The sequence below is a fragment of the Podospora bellae-mahoneyi genome, chromosome 5 (genome assembly GCF_035222275.1).
Source record: "Podospora bellae-mahoneyi strain CBS 112042 chromosome 5, whole genome shotgun sequence".
Classification (NCBI taxonomy): domain Eukaryota; kingdom Fungi; phylum Ascomycota; class Sordariomycetes; order Sordariales; family Podosporaceae; genus Podospora; species Podospora bellae-mahoneyi.
Genome location: NC_085884.1, coordinates 1,213,006 through 1,228,145, shown reverse-complemented (window position 1 = coordinate 1,228,145; position 15,140 = coordinate 1,213,006). Strand labels below are relative to the sequence as shown.

General features: G+C 54.2%; 7 protein-coding genes across 7 annotated transcripts; 3 read left to right on the top strand and 4 right to left on the bottom strand.

Moving 5' to 3' along the window:
* Nucleotides 1-112: 112 nt before the first annotated feature.
* On the top strand, nucleotides 113-2,215 carry CCT7 (T-complex protein 1 subunit eta). The gene is made up of 3 exons (XM_062879557.1): nucleotides 113-337; nucleotides 418-906; nucleotides 981-2,215. The coding sequence occupies exons 1-3, from the start codon at nucleotides 292-294 to the stop codon at nucleotides 2,123-2,125; spliced, it is 1,680 nt and encodes a 559-aa protein (XP_062730693.1). The 5' UTR covers nucleotides 113-291; the 3' UTR covers nucleotides 2,126-2,215.
* A 1,060-nt stretch (nucleotides 2,216-3,275) lies between these two features.
* SPT10 lies at nucleotides 3,276-5,264 on the bottom strand (the record flags this gene model as incomplete). Its single annotated transcript, XM_062879556.1, is given in 3 exon segments — nucleotides 3,276-3,640; nucleotides 3,656-4,466; nucleotides 4,545-5,264. 3 exon segments carry the CDS (start codon nucleotides 5,262-5,264, stop codon nucleotides 3,276-3,278), a joined length of 1,896 nt encoding a protein of 631 aa, XP_062730692.1.
* Nucleotides 5,265-5,912: 648 nt separating this feature from the next.
* On the bottom strand, nucleotides 5,913-7,326 carry QC761_503230 (uncharacterized protein; the record flags this gene model as incomplete). Its single annotated transcript, XM_062879555.1, has 3 exons — nucleotides 5,913-6,310; nucleotides 6,364-7,225; nucleotides 7,296-7,326. The coding sequence occupies 3 exons, from the start codon at nucleotides 7,324-7,326 to the stop codon at nucleotides 6,028-6,030; spliced, it is 1,176 nt and encodes a 391-aa protein (XP_062730691.1). The 3' UTR covers nucleotides 5,913-6,027.
* A 510-nt stretch (nucleotides 7,327-7,836) lies between these two features.
* On the bottom strand, nucleotides 7,837-10,612 carry QC761_503220 (uncharacterized protein; the record flags this gene model as incomplete). Its single annotated transcript, XM_062879554.1, has 3 exons — nucleotides 9,878-10,612; nucleotides 8,851-9,724; nucleotides 7,837-8,798 (listed from the first exon to the last, which is right to left on the bottom strand). The coding sequence occupies exons 1-3, from the start codon at nucleotides 10,073-10,075 to the stop codon at nucleotides 7,837-7,839; spliced, it is 2,034 nt and encodes a 677-aa protein (XP_062730690.1). The 5' UTR covers nucleotides 10,076-10,612.
* A 623-nt stretch (nucleotides 10,613-11,235) lies between these two features.
* QC761_503210 (uncharacterized protein) lies at nucleotides 11,236-12,583 on the top strand (the record flags this gene model as incomplete). Its single annotated transcript, XM_062879553.1, has 2 exons — nucleotides 11,236-12,112; nucleotides 12,181-12,583. Exons 1-2 carry the CDS (start codon nucleotides 11,922-11,924, stop codon nucleotides 12,581-12,583), a joined length of 594 nt encoding a protein of 197 aa, XP_062730689.1. The 5' UTR covers nucleotides 11,236-11,921.
* Nucleotides 12,584-12,813: 230 nt separating this feature from the next.
* On the top strand, nucleotides 12,814-13,199 carry QC761_0076910 (uncharacterized protein; the record flags this gene model as incomplete). The annotated part of the gene is made up of 2 exons (XM_062872794.1): nucleotides 12,814-12,858; nucleotides 12,939-13,199. 2 exons carry the CDS (start codon nucleotides 12,814-12,816, stop codon nucleotides 13,197-13,199), a joined length of 306 nt encoding a protein of 101 aa, XP_062730688.1.
* Nucleotides 13,200-13,921: 722 nt separating this feature from the next.
* Nucleotides 13,922-14,968, bottom strand: QC761_503200 (uncharacterized protein; the record flags this gene model as incomplete). Its single annotated transcript, XM_062879552.1, has 1 exon — nucleotides 13,922-14,968. One exon carries the CDS (start codon nucleotides 14,966-14,968, stop codon nucleotides 13,922-13,924), a length of 1,047 nt encoding a protein of 348 aa, XP_062730687.1.
* Between the last annotated feature and the right edge of the window lie 172 nt (nucleotides 14,969-15,140).

Here is a 15,140-nt window from a genome sequence, read left to right as displayed (position 1 = left end):
CTTTAAGAGGTCAAACAACTCAGGAGGTGGCCCGTGCACAGGCTACAGCGTCCAAGCGTCTCTGGCTACAGCGTCCAAGCGTCTCTGGCAGTCGCTGGCAGGCGGAGTGCAGCAAGGCTTCGATATTTTTTTGGGAGCTCTGGACCCAAAGGCCGGGAAGCTCCACGAAATAATCAAATTACCCCCCCAACGGCGCGCGTTCCACCCACCACCACACCCCCTTTGCAACGACTCTTGTAGTTCCGTCACGACCAGACCAAAGAGACCCATCCTTCACACACCGGCCACAAGATGTCTTTCGGAGGCCAAACACCCACCATCATTGTCCTGAAAGAGGGTTAGAAAACAACCCCTCCTTCCCGATCCGCTCACCGTTGTCCCCTCCCCCACTGACTCGATGCTTGTGTTGTTGCGCAGGGACCGACACCTCTCAGGGCAAGGGCCAGATCATCTCCAATATCAACGCCTGTCTCGCCGTTCAGGCCACGATAAAGTCTACTCTCGGCCCCTATGGCGGTGATCTCCTCATGGTCGATGCCAACGGCAAGCAGACCATCACCAATGATGGTGCCACCGTCATGAAGCTCCTGGACATTGTCCACCCCGCCGCCCGCATCCTCGTCGATATTGCCCGGTCACAAGACGCCGAAGTCGGTGACGGTACTACCTCCGTCGTTGTTCTCGCCGGCGAGATCCTCAAGGAGGTCAAGGAGCATGTTGAGAATGGGGTCAGCTCACAGATCATCATCAAGGGTCTCAGGAGAGCGTCGACCATGGCGGTGAACAAGATCAAGGAGATTGCTGTCAACACAACCGAGGGCAACAGGAGAGACACACTCGAGAAGCTCGCTGCCACCGCCATGACCAGCAAGCTTATCAAGCGTAACACCGAGTTCTTCACAAAGAGTGAGGCCCCCTTTTCTGGATTCACAATAGCCAGCAGCAGGGCAGGGGTACTAATATCTTGTTTCTCTCATTAGTGGTCGTCGACGCCGTCCTCTCCCTCGATCAAGAAGACCTCAACGAAAAGTTAATAGGCATCAAGAAGATCCCCGGCGGTTCCCTTACCGACTCCCTCTTCGTAAACGGTGTCGCCTTCAAGAAGACCTTCTCCTACGCCGGTTTCGAGCAGCAGCCCAAGTCCTTCAAGAAGCCCAAGATTGTCTGCCTGAACGTCGAGCTTGAGCTCAAGGCCGAGAAGGACAACGCCGAGGTCCGCGTCGAGCACGTATCCGAGTACCAAGCCATCGTCGACGCCGAATGGCAAATCATCTTCAAGAAGCTCGAAGCCCTGCATGAGACCGGTGCCAAGGTTGTCCTCTCCAAGCTCCCCATTGGTGACTTGGCTACCCAATACTTCGCTGATTGCGACATCTTCTGCGCTGGTCGTGTGTCCGCCGATGATATGGAGCGTGTTGTTCAAGCCACCGGCGCCACTATCCAGAGCACCTGCTCCGACATCCGCGCCGAGCATCTCGGCACATGCGAGTCCTTCGACGAGAGACAAATCGGCGGCGAGCGCTTCAACTTCTTTGAGGGCTGCCCCTCCGCCAAGACCTGCACTCTTGTCCTCCGAGGTGGTGCTGAGCAGTTCATCGCCGAGGTTGAGCGCTCTCTCCACGACGCCCTCATGATTGTCAAGCGCGCCATCCGCAACAAGACTATTGTTGGCGGTGGTGGTGCCACAGAAATGGAGATTTCCGCCTACCTCCATCGGTTCGCCGATCGCGACGTAGCCCACAAGCAGCAAGCTATCATCAAGAGCTTCGCCAAGGCCATGGAGGTCATCCCCCGCCAGCTCTGCGACAACGCCGGGTTCGACGCGACTGATATCCTCAACAGACTCAGAGTTGAGCACAGAAGGGGCAACACCTGGGCGGGTGTTGACTTTGTCAACGAGGGCACAACAGACATGATGGAGAGATTTGTTTGGGAGCCTGCGCTGGTCAAGATCAATGCTATTCAGGCTGCCACGGAGGCTGCGTGCTTGATTTTGGGCGTGGATGAGACGATTAGAAACGAGGAGAGCGCGGCTCCTCAAGCCCCAGGTGCTGCTCTGCGTCCTGGTGATGCGCAGAGGGCACTTGGTGGGAGGGGGCGTGGAAGGGGTATGCCCAGGCGGTAAAGGGGGCTGGAAAAGGGGGCTGTAGATAAAAGTGATGGAACACCGGGGGTTGTTGCATGAGCATGGGGTGTTGATACCTAGATTCTTTGCGTGTTATATACATGGCAAATGTGGTAATAAAAGATGTTAAAGTAATGACAGTCTCTCCTGTGGTATTATGCAGCGGTCAATGTGTGTTGTGCATGATGTCTACTCAGGAGTGGAATACGATAGAGATGTATAAAGCTGGGTTGCATGAACGAGATAGGTATTCGTTTCAAGCAGCATCAATACCATGTACAATATCAAAGCTAAGTTCAACCAGTCCTCAGTACATGGGCCAACCAACCGATTCAACGGTTCTAATTTACATCATATGTTACTAGTTAGTGAAGGTGCTCTCATACGGGTATGCAGATTCCTAGAGCAGATAATATTGATAAGGTCTTGTGCCTGGAGTGTTACTATGTCCATCTTGCATAATGCTGCCTACAAGCCAGAGGTATTTATGAGAGAAGATCGCTTGCGATGGGCAAGATAGTGTGTATATCACCTTTGTCGACATTGTTGATTGATATCATCATTGAAAAACAGACGCCCAACCTTCCTGGCATCCAGAACTCTGAGGCGTGTGTAGCATCTCAAATGCATGTAACGACGGTTTGATATTAACGAGGATGATGCTCTTATTTCAATTATCTGTACTCGATGCTCTCGATCTGGAAGAATTTTAGCGTGGAAGAGGGAGTTGGGATGGTGGGTGGTACAAGACATTTGCGCTTTTCCCACGAAGTGTCGGTAACAAGTGTACAGACAATATTGAGAAACATTTTAGCATGAAAGAAGTAGTTAGGATGGTGGGTTGGTGGTACACGACTTGGGAAAAGACTTCGAGGCTGAGTTTGGAACCCGCCAACCAACCCCCATCTCTTCCATATCCAACCACCATGAGCAAGATACCCCCAGCGAAGCAACACAACATAATTCATGAATAATCTCTATTATAAAATGTTAAGTTCATCATCCCGTGAAAATATTCGTAGCCAAAAAATCACAAGGTAGTTAACCGACCCCCTGAATCCCCAAAACTCTATTTTCCCAACCGCCAACCCCCTTTTTGTTGCTATGTTAACAAAATCCAACATATTTACCCACCTTGTCCGCCTTCACTCTACCCAACCCTCCCCCCCTCATCCCCGACCTCGGTCGGCACAGGCGTAGCTGGCACCTCCCCCTTAGGACTCAAACTCCCCTCCTCCTTCCCCCCTCTCCCCTTTCCTTCATCCTCCTCAACCGGCTCCTCAATCAACATCTCCAAATCTCTATCCACCGCCTCCTCCACCTCCTCCCTCGTCCTCCTGCCCACAACCTCTTCCTCCTCCACCTCCTCCTCTTCCGCCCCAGCGTTAATCAACGCCTGAAACGCATCCGTCTCATCATGCTCCTGATGATGATGATGCGGGTGGTGCACATCCCCTAACAAATACCCCGGGTGCACCAATCCGTCATCGTGATGCTGCTGCTGCTGCTGATGATGGGGATGATGATGATGATGATGATGATGATGATGATGATGGTGCAAAGAAGATTGTATAATCTGCGGATCAATAGGCTGGTACACATCCGTCACTTGCACATGGTGATGTGGATGGTGGTGGTGGTGGTGGTGGGCATCATGATGCCCAGCCCCCCCCATGGCCGCATCAACACCAGGACCCGAACCCGTGTCGATTCCGTGACTGTGACTGGCTGATGATAAAAGCGATATCGTCGTCGGATCGGTATACTGCGGTGGTGGGTGATGTTGTTGTTGTTGCCTTGGCACGGTAAACGGCCCCAAGTGGGGCTGGTCGGGTATTGGTGGCCTTGGCTGCTGCTGTAGTGTTGTTGTTGAGGAAGAAGATGGGGCGGCCACGACGACAGCTGTAGCAGTGGGACTGGGAGAGGACCGTTTAGGATTGGGGGCTCCAGGTAGTGTTACAGAACTGGGTCGTTTTACGCCGTTGACGGCGGCAAGAGCAGGTGATGGTTGGACAGCTGTTGTTTGCGAAGACTGTGAAGCAGCGGCAGCGGCAGCGGCAACAGCAGCAGCAGCTGATGATGATGATGATGGCTTCCCCAGCTCTTTGCATTCTGTACAGTTCCTAATTACATCCGACACCGTCTCCTTGATCCGGCTCCAGTGGTACCGCTCCGCAATGGTCGCCGTCGTCTTGTTGATGCCGGCGTGGGCCTGGTTGTGCACCGTCCTCGCAATCTCGTACTGCCGCTGCGGGTCCGAGATGACCTCTTTATCCTTGAGCATCAAGACGTCGCCCTCCAGGAGCTTGTAGTGTGTCGCCGCGCTACGGAGTCTGCTTTTTTCGGCTCGGTCAGCGCCGTTCGGATAGCGGCCGTATTTGAGGTAGAACTTGATCTTGTCGAAACGCTCTTCACTCACAAGTTCCTCGTTGCCCGCGCCGCCCGCCGCGTCGCCCAGGTCGCGCCCGTAGATGATGGCGTCCACCAGCCGGTCCGGGTGGCTCTTGAGATTGCCGGCGCCCTTGACCCGGCCGATCCGCTTGAAGCCGAGGGCGTCCCAAATCTTGCACGAGGCCACGTTTGTCTCGTAGACGAGGTTGAAGACGGAGTACTTGTAGCCCAGTTGGGGAGCCCACTCGAGGTACGTCTCGCCCATCAGCCGACCAACACCGCGGTTGCGGGAGGCATCAGTGACGATAAAGCCCGCGTTGCAGATGTGGCTGCTGCGGCCGGGGTAGTTGGGCTTGATGTAGAAAGTGCCAAGGCACTCCTTGGACCAGTCTTTACCCTCGATCACATCGGCAGCGCTTTCAATGTTGCCCAGCAGCATGATACCGGCAAAGTTCTGAAACCAGTAGGCAGCAAACTTGTCAAACGACATGGGCTCCATCATGGGGTAGGTATCACCGCCCTCGATCTCTTTGCTGAACTGGTCGCTGAGATAGCGCAGCAATGACTCGGGTACTTCATCCCGGGATGCAAACGGAATGACGGTGGCTTCGGTCTGCCGGTCTCTAAGCGTCACATGGCGAGGGACAATAGAGGCCGGGACCGAAGGCTTCGCGGGATCCGGATACGGAGGGTCGCCCGAGATACGATAGATGGTCGGGGCGGCTGGGTCCTCCAGAATGGCCGGCATTGCTTCTTGGCAGGCTATGTTCGGTCCGGACGGTGTTCAATGCAGCGTCCGTCTGTGCCGGGTCAGATGTGAGTCATTAGCATCCTGTTCGTCTGTTGAGGTACTTTTGGATAAGATGTGAATGGTCATGGTGAGAAATGCATCTTGTATTGTCTTCCTCTTCTCTTCCTACAACGCTTCTCCTCCTCCTCCTTCTCCTACCTAGATTCCCCAAAAGTTGAAACACCCGTACCTGGAAAGCAGAAGAGAGTGTTTGGAGGGGTACCTGAACAGCACGACTCAGGGACGGGTGGGTGTGTTCCTGGATGTCGGGCCGGTTCGTGCCCAATCAACGGGGGAATGCCGGTGTGGCGTGACGAGAACGACCGAAGTGCGGCGGCAGGGTGTTGGCTGTGACGTGACGGGAACGTGTCTGCTGTGCTGAAATGTGCGTGGTGATGATTTGTGCCTGGTGAGGGGAAATTCGCTGGAAAGGGGATGCTGCGAAGATTTCGGGCCGCATTGGGGGGGGCGGGGCTTAGTCATGGTCTTGGCTGGTAGCAGCTGACAGCCTGGCATGATGAGATGAACAGCTGCCAGGACAATATCAACGACAACAATCATTATCGACAGTGATTTGTTGACATCACGCCTCATGAGGAGCTGTTATTTTGTTGTCTTTCAGCAAGTGTACCAATTTTGTTCCTATTTTACATGTACATACAAAAGCCTCTAAAATACACATTCACCTTGAATTTTGATACAGAAAAGGGACACTCGCCCGCTAGTATTTGGACGGAACAGCACCCTGACCAAACATCTCAGCGATAACCTCATCCTCCGTCATCAAATCAGCCGGCTTCAGCCCTCCCGTCTCCTTCTGCATATTCTCCTGTTTTCCCTCGGCTTCCCTCCTGACCTTGGCGTTCACCTTGCCGATAAAACTAAACACATCCTTGGGCGTCTGCCACTTCACAACCCCCTTCTCAGCATCCGCCAGCCTCCTCTGCTGCCCCCTCTCACCAGCCCGCCCCAAAACACCCGCAATAAGAGCCACAGACCGCAAACTATTCTCCCATGATTAGCAACCCATCCATCTCCCTCATTCAAGAAAACTCACCTATCGTCATTCGCCGGAATCTGATACGTAACCCAGCTCGGATCAGCATCCGTGTCAATCACCCCCACCGTCGGCACCGTAGCCAGCGCACACTCCCTCAGCAACGCATAATTCTCCAACGGGTTCAAGCAAACCACCAAATCCGGCGTCACCGGCCTGCAATCCCTCAAATGCTCCTCAAACCCCTCCAACTCCCTATCCCTCTCATCCACAATCTTGAGCTGCCCCCCTTGCAATAACACATCCTTGTTCGTGATACACCCCGGCGTCCACTTCTGAAAAAGGTGACACGCCCCCGCCAGCTCCGCCATCCTCGTCACAATCGGCATCTGCCCCTTCCTGTTCCCCACAAACAGAATCAACCCCCCATGATACGCCACCTCCTCCACCACCCTCGCCGCCCTCCTCAAGTGCGCCGCCGTCTGCTCCAGGCTGATGATGTGAATATCCGCCCTCTCACCATAAATGTACCTCGAGTTGGCCGGGTTCCACCTCGAGACATGATGGCCCATGTGGCACTGCGCCGCGAGCAGGTCCTCCAAGCTGGCGTCGTGGGGCGGGTTGCGGATGATCTCGTCGGGGAGATACCGCCTCTCAACCTCGGACCCGAGCTTCTCCGTTTCCTTTTGGTACTTGATAAACTTCCTGAAGTTGCGCGGGATGGCCGCAATCTCCTGCTGCTGTCGACGGCCGGCGAGCCTGGCTTCGCGGGCGGCATCCGTGGCGCTCAGAGCGGCGAGCTGCTCGATCGCTTCTTGGTTTCCGGGCACGGGGGTGGCGGTCGTTGCCGTCGTTGTGGTCTGGGTAGAGAAGAGTCGGAGACATGATGGTGCCGAGGGAGGGGCAGAGAGCACCTGGCGGCCTGTGATTCACACATTCGACTCAATTAGCGAGGGTTCTGGGGAATCGAGCCGCTGTCAAACTAGACTCACCGTGCCGCACGCCGAAATTCCGTATAATCATGGCGGGAATGCTGGGTGTCTAACAGGCATCACCAGTTCCAGAAGTTCTATTGCCAGCCGAAGCACAAATCAACTTTTCTCCAGAGGAGCAGCTCCAATTCGAGGTGGCCCGTGCTTCGCCTCCCCGCCGAGCCGCCAACCACCCGAACCGACGCCCGCACCACATCGGAGGTCTCTCACCCCACGTTACGACATCACTTGTTCATTTCAGGGGCAGTGAGAAGACAATGGATGAGAAGAGAGGGGGGATCCGTCAATTCTGAACAAAGGAAAAATGAAAAAGTGCTATTAGATCATCTATGGAATCAATAGGCAGTCATGAAGTCTGATACAAAAGAATTCTACACCGCGAACCTCGCCTGCCCGAACCATGTGGTTTTGTAGGTGTGCATCGTAAAAGGCTCGCCCCAACGCAAGGCTCGTTCGTCTCGTCACCGGATTTTGCTTTCACCACCCCCCTAAAAGCGGATATATACTCCCCCAACATTCCTCTCCCGCCTGCCACATCTGTTTATCTGCTAGACGCTCTACCAATGGCAAACACACCAATGATAACCACGGCCAATGTGACAATAGCACCTGGCAGCAGGAGCTCATTAGGGACACCGGCAATGACCTGTTCCTGCTGAAGAGGCGCAGTCCGCGTGCGGGTTCTCCGGCGAACAGGCGCCTCCTCCTCAGATTCGTCCTCCTCTTCCTCGGACTCCTCCTCGTGGTGTGCCTTTCTCCGCTCTCTGACTACTGACGAGGCAGGAGGAGTGGGGTGCGCCACCGGTTCTGGCGCTGGGGCGACGGCAACGGGAGGTTGGTTGGGGTGGTGAACAAAGAGATCGACCTTCTCGCGATGGCCATGACGGGCCAGGAGAATGGCCTCCAGGAGATCCTGGTCTGTTGTGATGGAAACCGAATCACCCTCATCATCCAGATAGCTTAGGGCAAATCCGCCAGAGAGCAGACCATCCTCAACCGCTGGTGCACCTCCAATAGTCTCCACCTCGGCGCCGAGCTTCGCTGCGACGTTGGCAACAAATTCCTCCATGCCGTGCGCAGCAGTCACTTGCAGACGATGGACACGCCCGCTAGGCGCCTTGAACTTGAAGGCGAATGGGATCTCACTGGGTGGGAGTTCGGGTGTGATGGGCGCCACAGCACTATGGGGGGGGGAATCAACACCCGCATGGCTGGCTGAATCGCCGGGCGCAACGCTGTCGTTGATTCTGTCGCGGGACATATCGGGGGACATGACGGAGCGGGTGTGGTGGGTGTGGTGATGGGAGCCGTCACCAGAGACCATGGACTCGGTCTCGTGGTCAAGCGAGAGCCAGAATTTGTTCCATGCCGGTCCTTCGTTGTCGGCGCCTGTCCCCATCGTGTTGATCTGTTCAAGAGTGGCATATGTGAGCTTGAGTACATCGACCATACCGACGATCTCGCCTCCATCGTTCATCACCGGGAGGTTAAGGTAGTGGCCATCTGAAGCACCGTATTAGTTTGATCTCAACAAAGTTTGGACAAGTAAACATACCATGCATCTTGCGAAGAGCAGCCTGGATGGTCATGTCCATGGGCGCAAAGTCGGGGTGAGGGGTCATCACACGGACGACGCTGCAAGTGGCAGGATCAAGGCCTGGGGCAATAACACGCAGGACAACATCCTTGCTGGTGAAGATACCCGTAATAGCGCCCTGATCTTGCACCAAGACGGCTGTGGTGTGGTTCTCCTTCATCAACTGGGCAGCCTCCTTGACCGATGTCCGCACGCTGACGGTGGTGGGTGGGATGCCGTTGAGGACCGACTCAAGGGTAGGACCCGACATCTTGGACCGCAAGGCCTCAACATACTGAATAATCTGTTGAGGCTGACTTGTGCCCAACTCGGACTGCACACCCTCGAGGGCGTCGTAGAGACGGCGAGACGAAGAGTAGGCCCGCTCCAACTTCTCCATGGCCTCGTAAAAGCACTTTGTGATATCGAGCACACCAGAGATGTCTTGGTTCTCGTCCATAACTGGCAAGTGGCGGAAGCCCTTGCGGACCATGAGGTCGAGGGCATCGGTGGCACTGGTATCGGTTCTGGCGCAGAGGGGGTTCTTGGTCATGATTTCGGCAATGGTGACATTGGCGGCCTTCAACCCAGCTCCAACAACGCGGAAGGCGAGATCCTTGGCGGTGAAAATGCCGGCAATTCTCTCATCGTCGTCGGTAACAAGCACGCAGTCTTCCCTTTTCGCGGCCATCAACTGGGCAGCCTCGGAAACGGTCGTCGCGGGCTTGATCTGGAGGGCGGGGCTAGGCTTGAGGGCAAGGACGGTGCCGGGAGGGGCTTTGCGGGAATGGCGGGCTCGGCTGGTAAGGTGCTTCTTCTTGGAGAGATCACTCTCCAGCTTGCGGCGGATGGCCTGGTAGTTACAGAGTAAGTCTTCATCCTGTCGCCCACCAAGTGGTATTTCTCCTCGTCCGCCACGTCACTGATCAGGAGATGCGAAATAGAGGCGCCAAGACGAGCCGATAACTGGCTCAGAACAAGAAGAAAAAGAAGCCAAAATACACACCTCGTCTCGCTTTGCTTGTTTTTGTCTGCCGGCACTCAAGGAGGCGCCGCTCTCGCTGGGGGCAGCATGGGTGGTTTCGACTGGTCTGGGGATCGCCGAAGAGGCAGACGATGTCGTAGGGGTATTGGGGGTGAAAGGGATGCCGCCGCGCTGGCCGGTCCGGCTCGGGCCTCGCATGGTGCCCGGGTTTGTAGACATTGTATCGGTGAGAAGTTCTGTTGTAAGATATGCTGGTGAGTGGCCGTCAACCAGAAATACTGCCGGCTGGGATCTGGCGATCTGGAGCGTCGACTTTGAACTTTGTCGGCGGTAAGATGTCGGCAATTTTCTCGAACGGGTTGTGACATTCAGTGAGTGGATTTCTCGACCGAACGAAGCTCAAGAGCCGGTGGCCAATCACGTAAAAGCAATCAGATGACCGCCCTTGCCAGCCGAGTCGCCCTTGGCTCAAAGTGCACGGGCCAATGCAGAGATTCAATAAACCCCCACCAAATCCCCAGCTTCTGGTGGGGTTGGGAGCAGAATTTCAACGGCCTCACTGTGAGAGAAAGGATGTCCTGTGTGAGTTGTTTCACAATGAGCCGGGCGTAAGCCAGGAAGAGGCCAGCAATTTCTGTTTCCAACCAGCATCTGTCTTGTACCAAATGTGGGGGATGCGCCCCGGTACGTATCTTTTAGCGGGGAACTAAAAGACCGTTGCAGTGCTGTGGAAAGCCATGACCTCAACCGTTGTCCTGGATTCGACCCCGTCCACTGTTTTGGTGATAGCATCTCTCTTATAGAAGAGGGCCTATGAAACGGAACACCGGCATCGCCCGGTCGATCTTTCCAAGCTGGCCGTGCAACGTGTCAGAGATAGAATATCTTCATGTCGGTTCAATTAAAACGTGGCAGCACAGCACTCCCGACATGCCGTTGGACGGAGATTGGAACATAAGTTGTGGCTATGGACAACTCAAACTAAGTCAAGCATTATGATCAGTAGAACCAAAAGTTTGTGTTGTCCAGGATTTTGGCAAGCTGTGAATATCACTGTACTGTAGATAGTATCTCCATGACGTCCAAGACGAGGTTGTTTAGTTCCCTGTTTGGCGATCTTGACTGCAGGTTTACTATGGGACTATCCGACTCATGGCACGGCATTAGTCCGCTGGAGCGTTTCCGCGGCGAAAACTGTTGTGTTCGTGATATTTGCTCGCTTCCGTACCTAGCCGTGAGTTCGTTTGTTGACAACACAAACTTCCTCTTGCTGAACGGGGCAGTAAGCCCGATACTACGGAGCAGCTCGTATAAGAAGTTCATGATACAAAAAAGCCAAGGGCCTGGATGCCTCCAAAGGATCCTGTCTCCAGGCGAGGTGCTTGTTTTTGCAGCGTGAAACTCCCCCATCGTCAAGCACCCTCTCGCCCAATCACATCAGCTAATTTATGCTGCAGCATCGCCTGCATGCCGGGGTGGATCCCGGCTTCCTGCATTTCTGAGTGTGAGGTACCAATCAGACTGCGCCGTTCGGTTGGCAATTATCCCTTGACACGGACACGCTCTCGACGTCACCTACCGCTCGCAACGATTCCGGATTCAGGATTTCTCAATTAACAAGACTGTGACGCTATGCCAACAGCCTTTTTTATCTTCCTGTCAACCCCGGCGGTTTGATGTGATGCGTGTTTCGTCTTCATCCTCACCTTCGTTTTCGACTTCGAAACCTTTACCTTCGCTGCTATCTTGTCTTGTGGACCTACGGTGTTCCCAACGTGTCGCGGACAACATACCAACAGACTGCCCGCACTGCCTTTTTCCACGTTCCTGAGCGCACCACCTCCCGCTACGGCACACGCTTACACAAGGCGGCCCGCCGTCGGTTTCTCTTCAAGTGCGGCCAACAGACCCTGACCATTTTTCGACAATCGCTGGAAGATTGAAAAGCAGATGGTCTGATTTTTGGCGGAATCCGAAGGGAACGGAAACTGGGTGAATCGCTTTGCAATCGCTTTGCAATCGCTTTTTCCCTAGAACTACACCAACACCAACCTCCCAAGCAGCAATGGCGCCCCAAGGGATAGCTCCCGCTGCAAGCATGCAGCATTGGTCTGCTGCGAAGCTCAAGCGCGCAGTAGCCGCCATGCTCCTCCCTCGGGAGGATGACGAGTGCAGCCCGCAACCAAATATCAATCTGTGCGAGAAGCCCGGCATTTCGACCGCCAAAATTACTTGGATTGTGGTTGGCAGTGTTTTGTGAGTGTTTACCTCGCTCTTGGCATCATATGCGCTTGGCGAACCATTGCTGACTGAGGGTCTACAAGTGGTGCCCTCATTATTTGCACTTTGAGCGTCCTTGCATTTTTGCACCGCCGGAAGAAGAAGAGAGATGCGAGCGAGGACAAGAGCGATCGGTTCCAAGCGGCAGACTACGGTCTTGACGATGTACCCTCCACGAAGCGATCACGCGCACACGATAGCGACTCCAAATTCTCGCCTGAGGGCTCGCCCAGCGGTTTTGGTCGACGTTCAAGAGACCCTCTGGATGCCCCCAAGGAAGCAAAGCTGAGCGCCGCCCAGCTCAACGACCACTTAGACCCATTTGACGATCTGGACGGAACCAATAACCAATGGCCCAAGAGGGATAGCAGCCGAGGCAGCCCCTTACGAGGGAGTCCCTTGCGAGGAAGCCCTCTCCGGGGAAGTCCTCTCCAGGACAAGTCATGATGATTTTGCTATGAGGAAGAAAAGGACAAAACGGCACGTTAGGATAGGAATTCGGGATGAATATGGGCGAGAATGATTTATGTCATGAATAAAGGAGTGTATGTATGATATCCAGGGAAACGGGCGGCGGGACTGTATCGATACTTGGTTTGGAGTTATCTGGCGAATCTTTAAGCACGACGTCCTTGGGATGTCATGGCAATCGACTTGATTTTTTCAACAACTGAGACATGTCTCGACAGGTCCCCTTTGTTCCACTTGGCACCGTCTTGAAAGTTTTGTGCCACACCACAGACCCAAGCATTCCGGTACTGACTTTGGCGATTAGAGTTCAGCCTTCATCCACCTCACCCAGGTCCACAACCACCACCACGAGACACCACCGCTCGGCTTCCCCATAACCTACATCACACCCTCTCATCCAACCGAACCCTTAACTCAGTTTTCCGAGAGGTTGAATCGCCGATCAGACTGGCAACCTGGTCGGTGGCCCATTCGTCTGGGTCCAACTGCTCATCTCGAGTTCAGAGCTCGGGGAGTCTGGAGTGGTACTCAGTTCAAATCGAGTCTGCTGCAAACATCTTCTGCAGAACTCGCCAAGACTTGCGGTACTTAGGGGGATCCTCCATCACGATGCCGCAAGAAAGCCTATCCAACAAGAGTCTAGCTCTGAGGCTTGACCCTCTCGGTCCATTCACAAGCACGATCGAGACGCCGAGGGATGGCGAAAAGCACCGTCCCCATCAGCAAAATGACAAGACAAACCAAAAAAAGGGTCACCAACAAAACAACAAAAAGAACGGGGACAGGATACCCCGAATATTACAATGCGCCACCTCCTGCTTTTCGGCAGCCTGAAATTACGCCTGCAATTCGATGTTTATAGGGGCTTGATACATGTACATGATACCCTTGAACGTTTCGATTCGCAACTTGCAACAATTATCCTCGTCGATTGACGACACAAATGTATGACCACCCCTCCGATAATCTCGGTACAAACGACACTTGCCGAGTATCGGTGTGAGACTACGCGGAGGCTGAAATAAGTATAAAATGGGTTGGGTAGTGCGGAACAAAGGAGTCTGGGGTGCACGGCGCTGATGCCTGAGGGAAGGAGTTGTGCAGAGGATTACAGTGATGTACATACACATGTGGAGGAATAAGAGAGGAATGTCCTTGTCGGTAGGGGGTGAGATTAATTCTACGGTTAGATATTTGCTGGCTCAGAGAGTTAGGACATGGGGATCCTCTAGGAATAGAGGAAGGATTAAATAAGGTAGTTGTTTCGATTTCTTTTTGTTCCTTTTTTTCTTTTCTTTTTTTTTTTCCAACTTGTCATGTCCTTATTCTCTCCTCCTCCTCCTCCTCCTCCTCCTCCTCAAGACACAAACTATCCAAACTAAGCCACCCTTTTCTGTTGTTCCACCCTACCGTTGTCCTCCCCAAACCATGTAGTTTCACCCCCAACCCCCCATCAACCCTCACCCCTTCCCATGTTAGCCTCACCGCAGCCCAGTATATTCCCCTCTCCCTCTCCCCCATGACATGCCCGCAGTGCCCCGTCTCTTTAAACCTAACCATCAAGCTCCGTCTCTTTGCCCTGACCGCATGGTCTTGCACATCTTCCCACAAGACAAGATCGTCCTTTTCGCTAAAGAGGTACGTCGTTGGGACACTCTCGGATGATGAATCCCATAGCCTTTCGTTATTTAACCCCAGTTGTGTAAAGTGCAGCCAGTTCCGCCGCGCTTTGTCTCTGTTGCCTGAGCGGGCCCGAAAAGAGAGGTACACCACCCCGCCAATGCTCTTCCGAATAACATTATGTTGACAAAAACCGGGGAGTGTCCTCGCAAAGGCTGCCGTGGAGCAGGCAAAAGACGGTGTTGGGCTTCCGGGCGTGGAGTCGAAGATGAATGCCCCGACTGGGAGCTTTTGTTTTGAATGGTGGAGGTAGGTTGTGGCGAGGGAGACGGCGGCGAAGGAGCCGCCTTCGGAGAAGGTGTGCAAGAGGATTGAGCCGGGGAGTAATCGCGCGGTTGGGGGGGAGAAGGGGGAGAAGTATGGTCCTAGGGTGGTGGCTGGGAGCCTGAGGAGGTAAGTCAAGGCGGGGAGGAGGGATTTTGCCTTGTGGGGGATGGAGTGGATGATTAGATCGGTGATGTGGGTTGTTATTAGGAGGATGGGGGTGGTGGGGTGGAGGGATTGGTAGGCGGTGGTGTATTTTGCTATGTGGGCTGGTTTGGCGGAGGTCCAGGTGCAGAGGATTATTAGTTGGGGAGGGTTGGGGGAGGTATGATGGGTGAGAGTAGGGGAAGGGGGTTGATAGAGGTGGATTGTGGAGGAGAGGGGGGTGAAGCCTGGGATGGGAGATGAAGAGGTCATGTTGGTGAGGTGTAGTTGTCATTAGGTAGGTGATGCAGGGCAGACTGATGGAGGTTTGTGATCACAGAGGTATTATATCCGCCCGCCGGTGTCATGGTAGACACCTAGCTGCTGTGCAAGACAGCACACATACGTGTCGATAAATATAGCAGTTTGGTTCCTGGCTGCAATG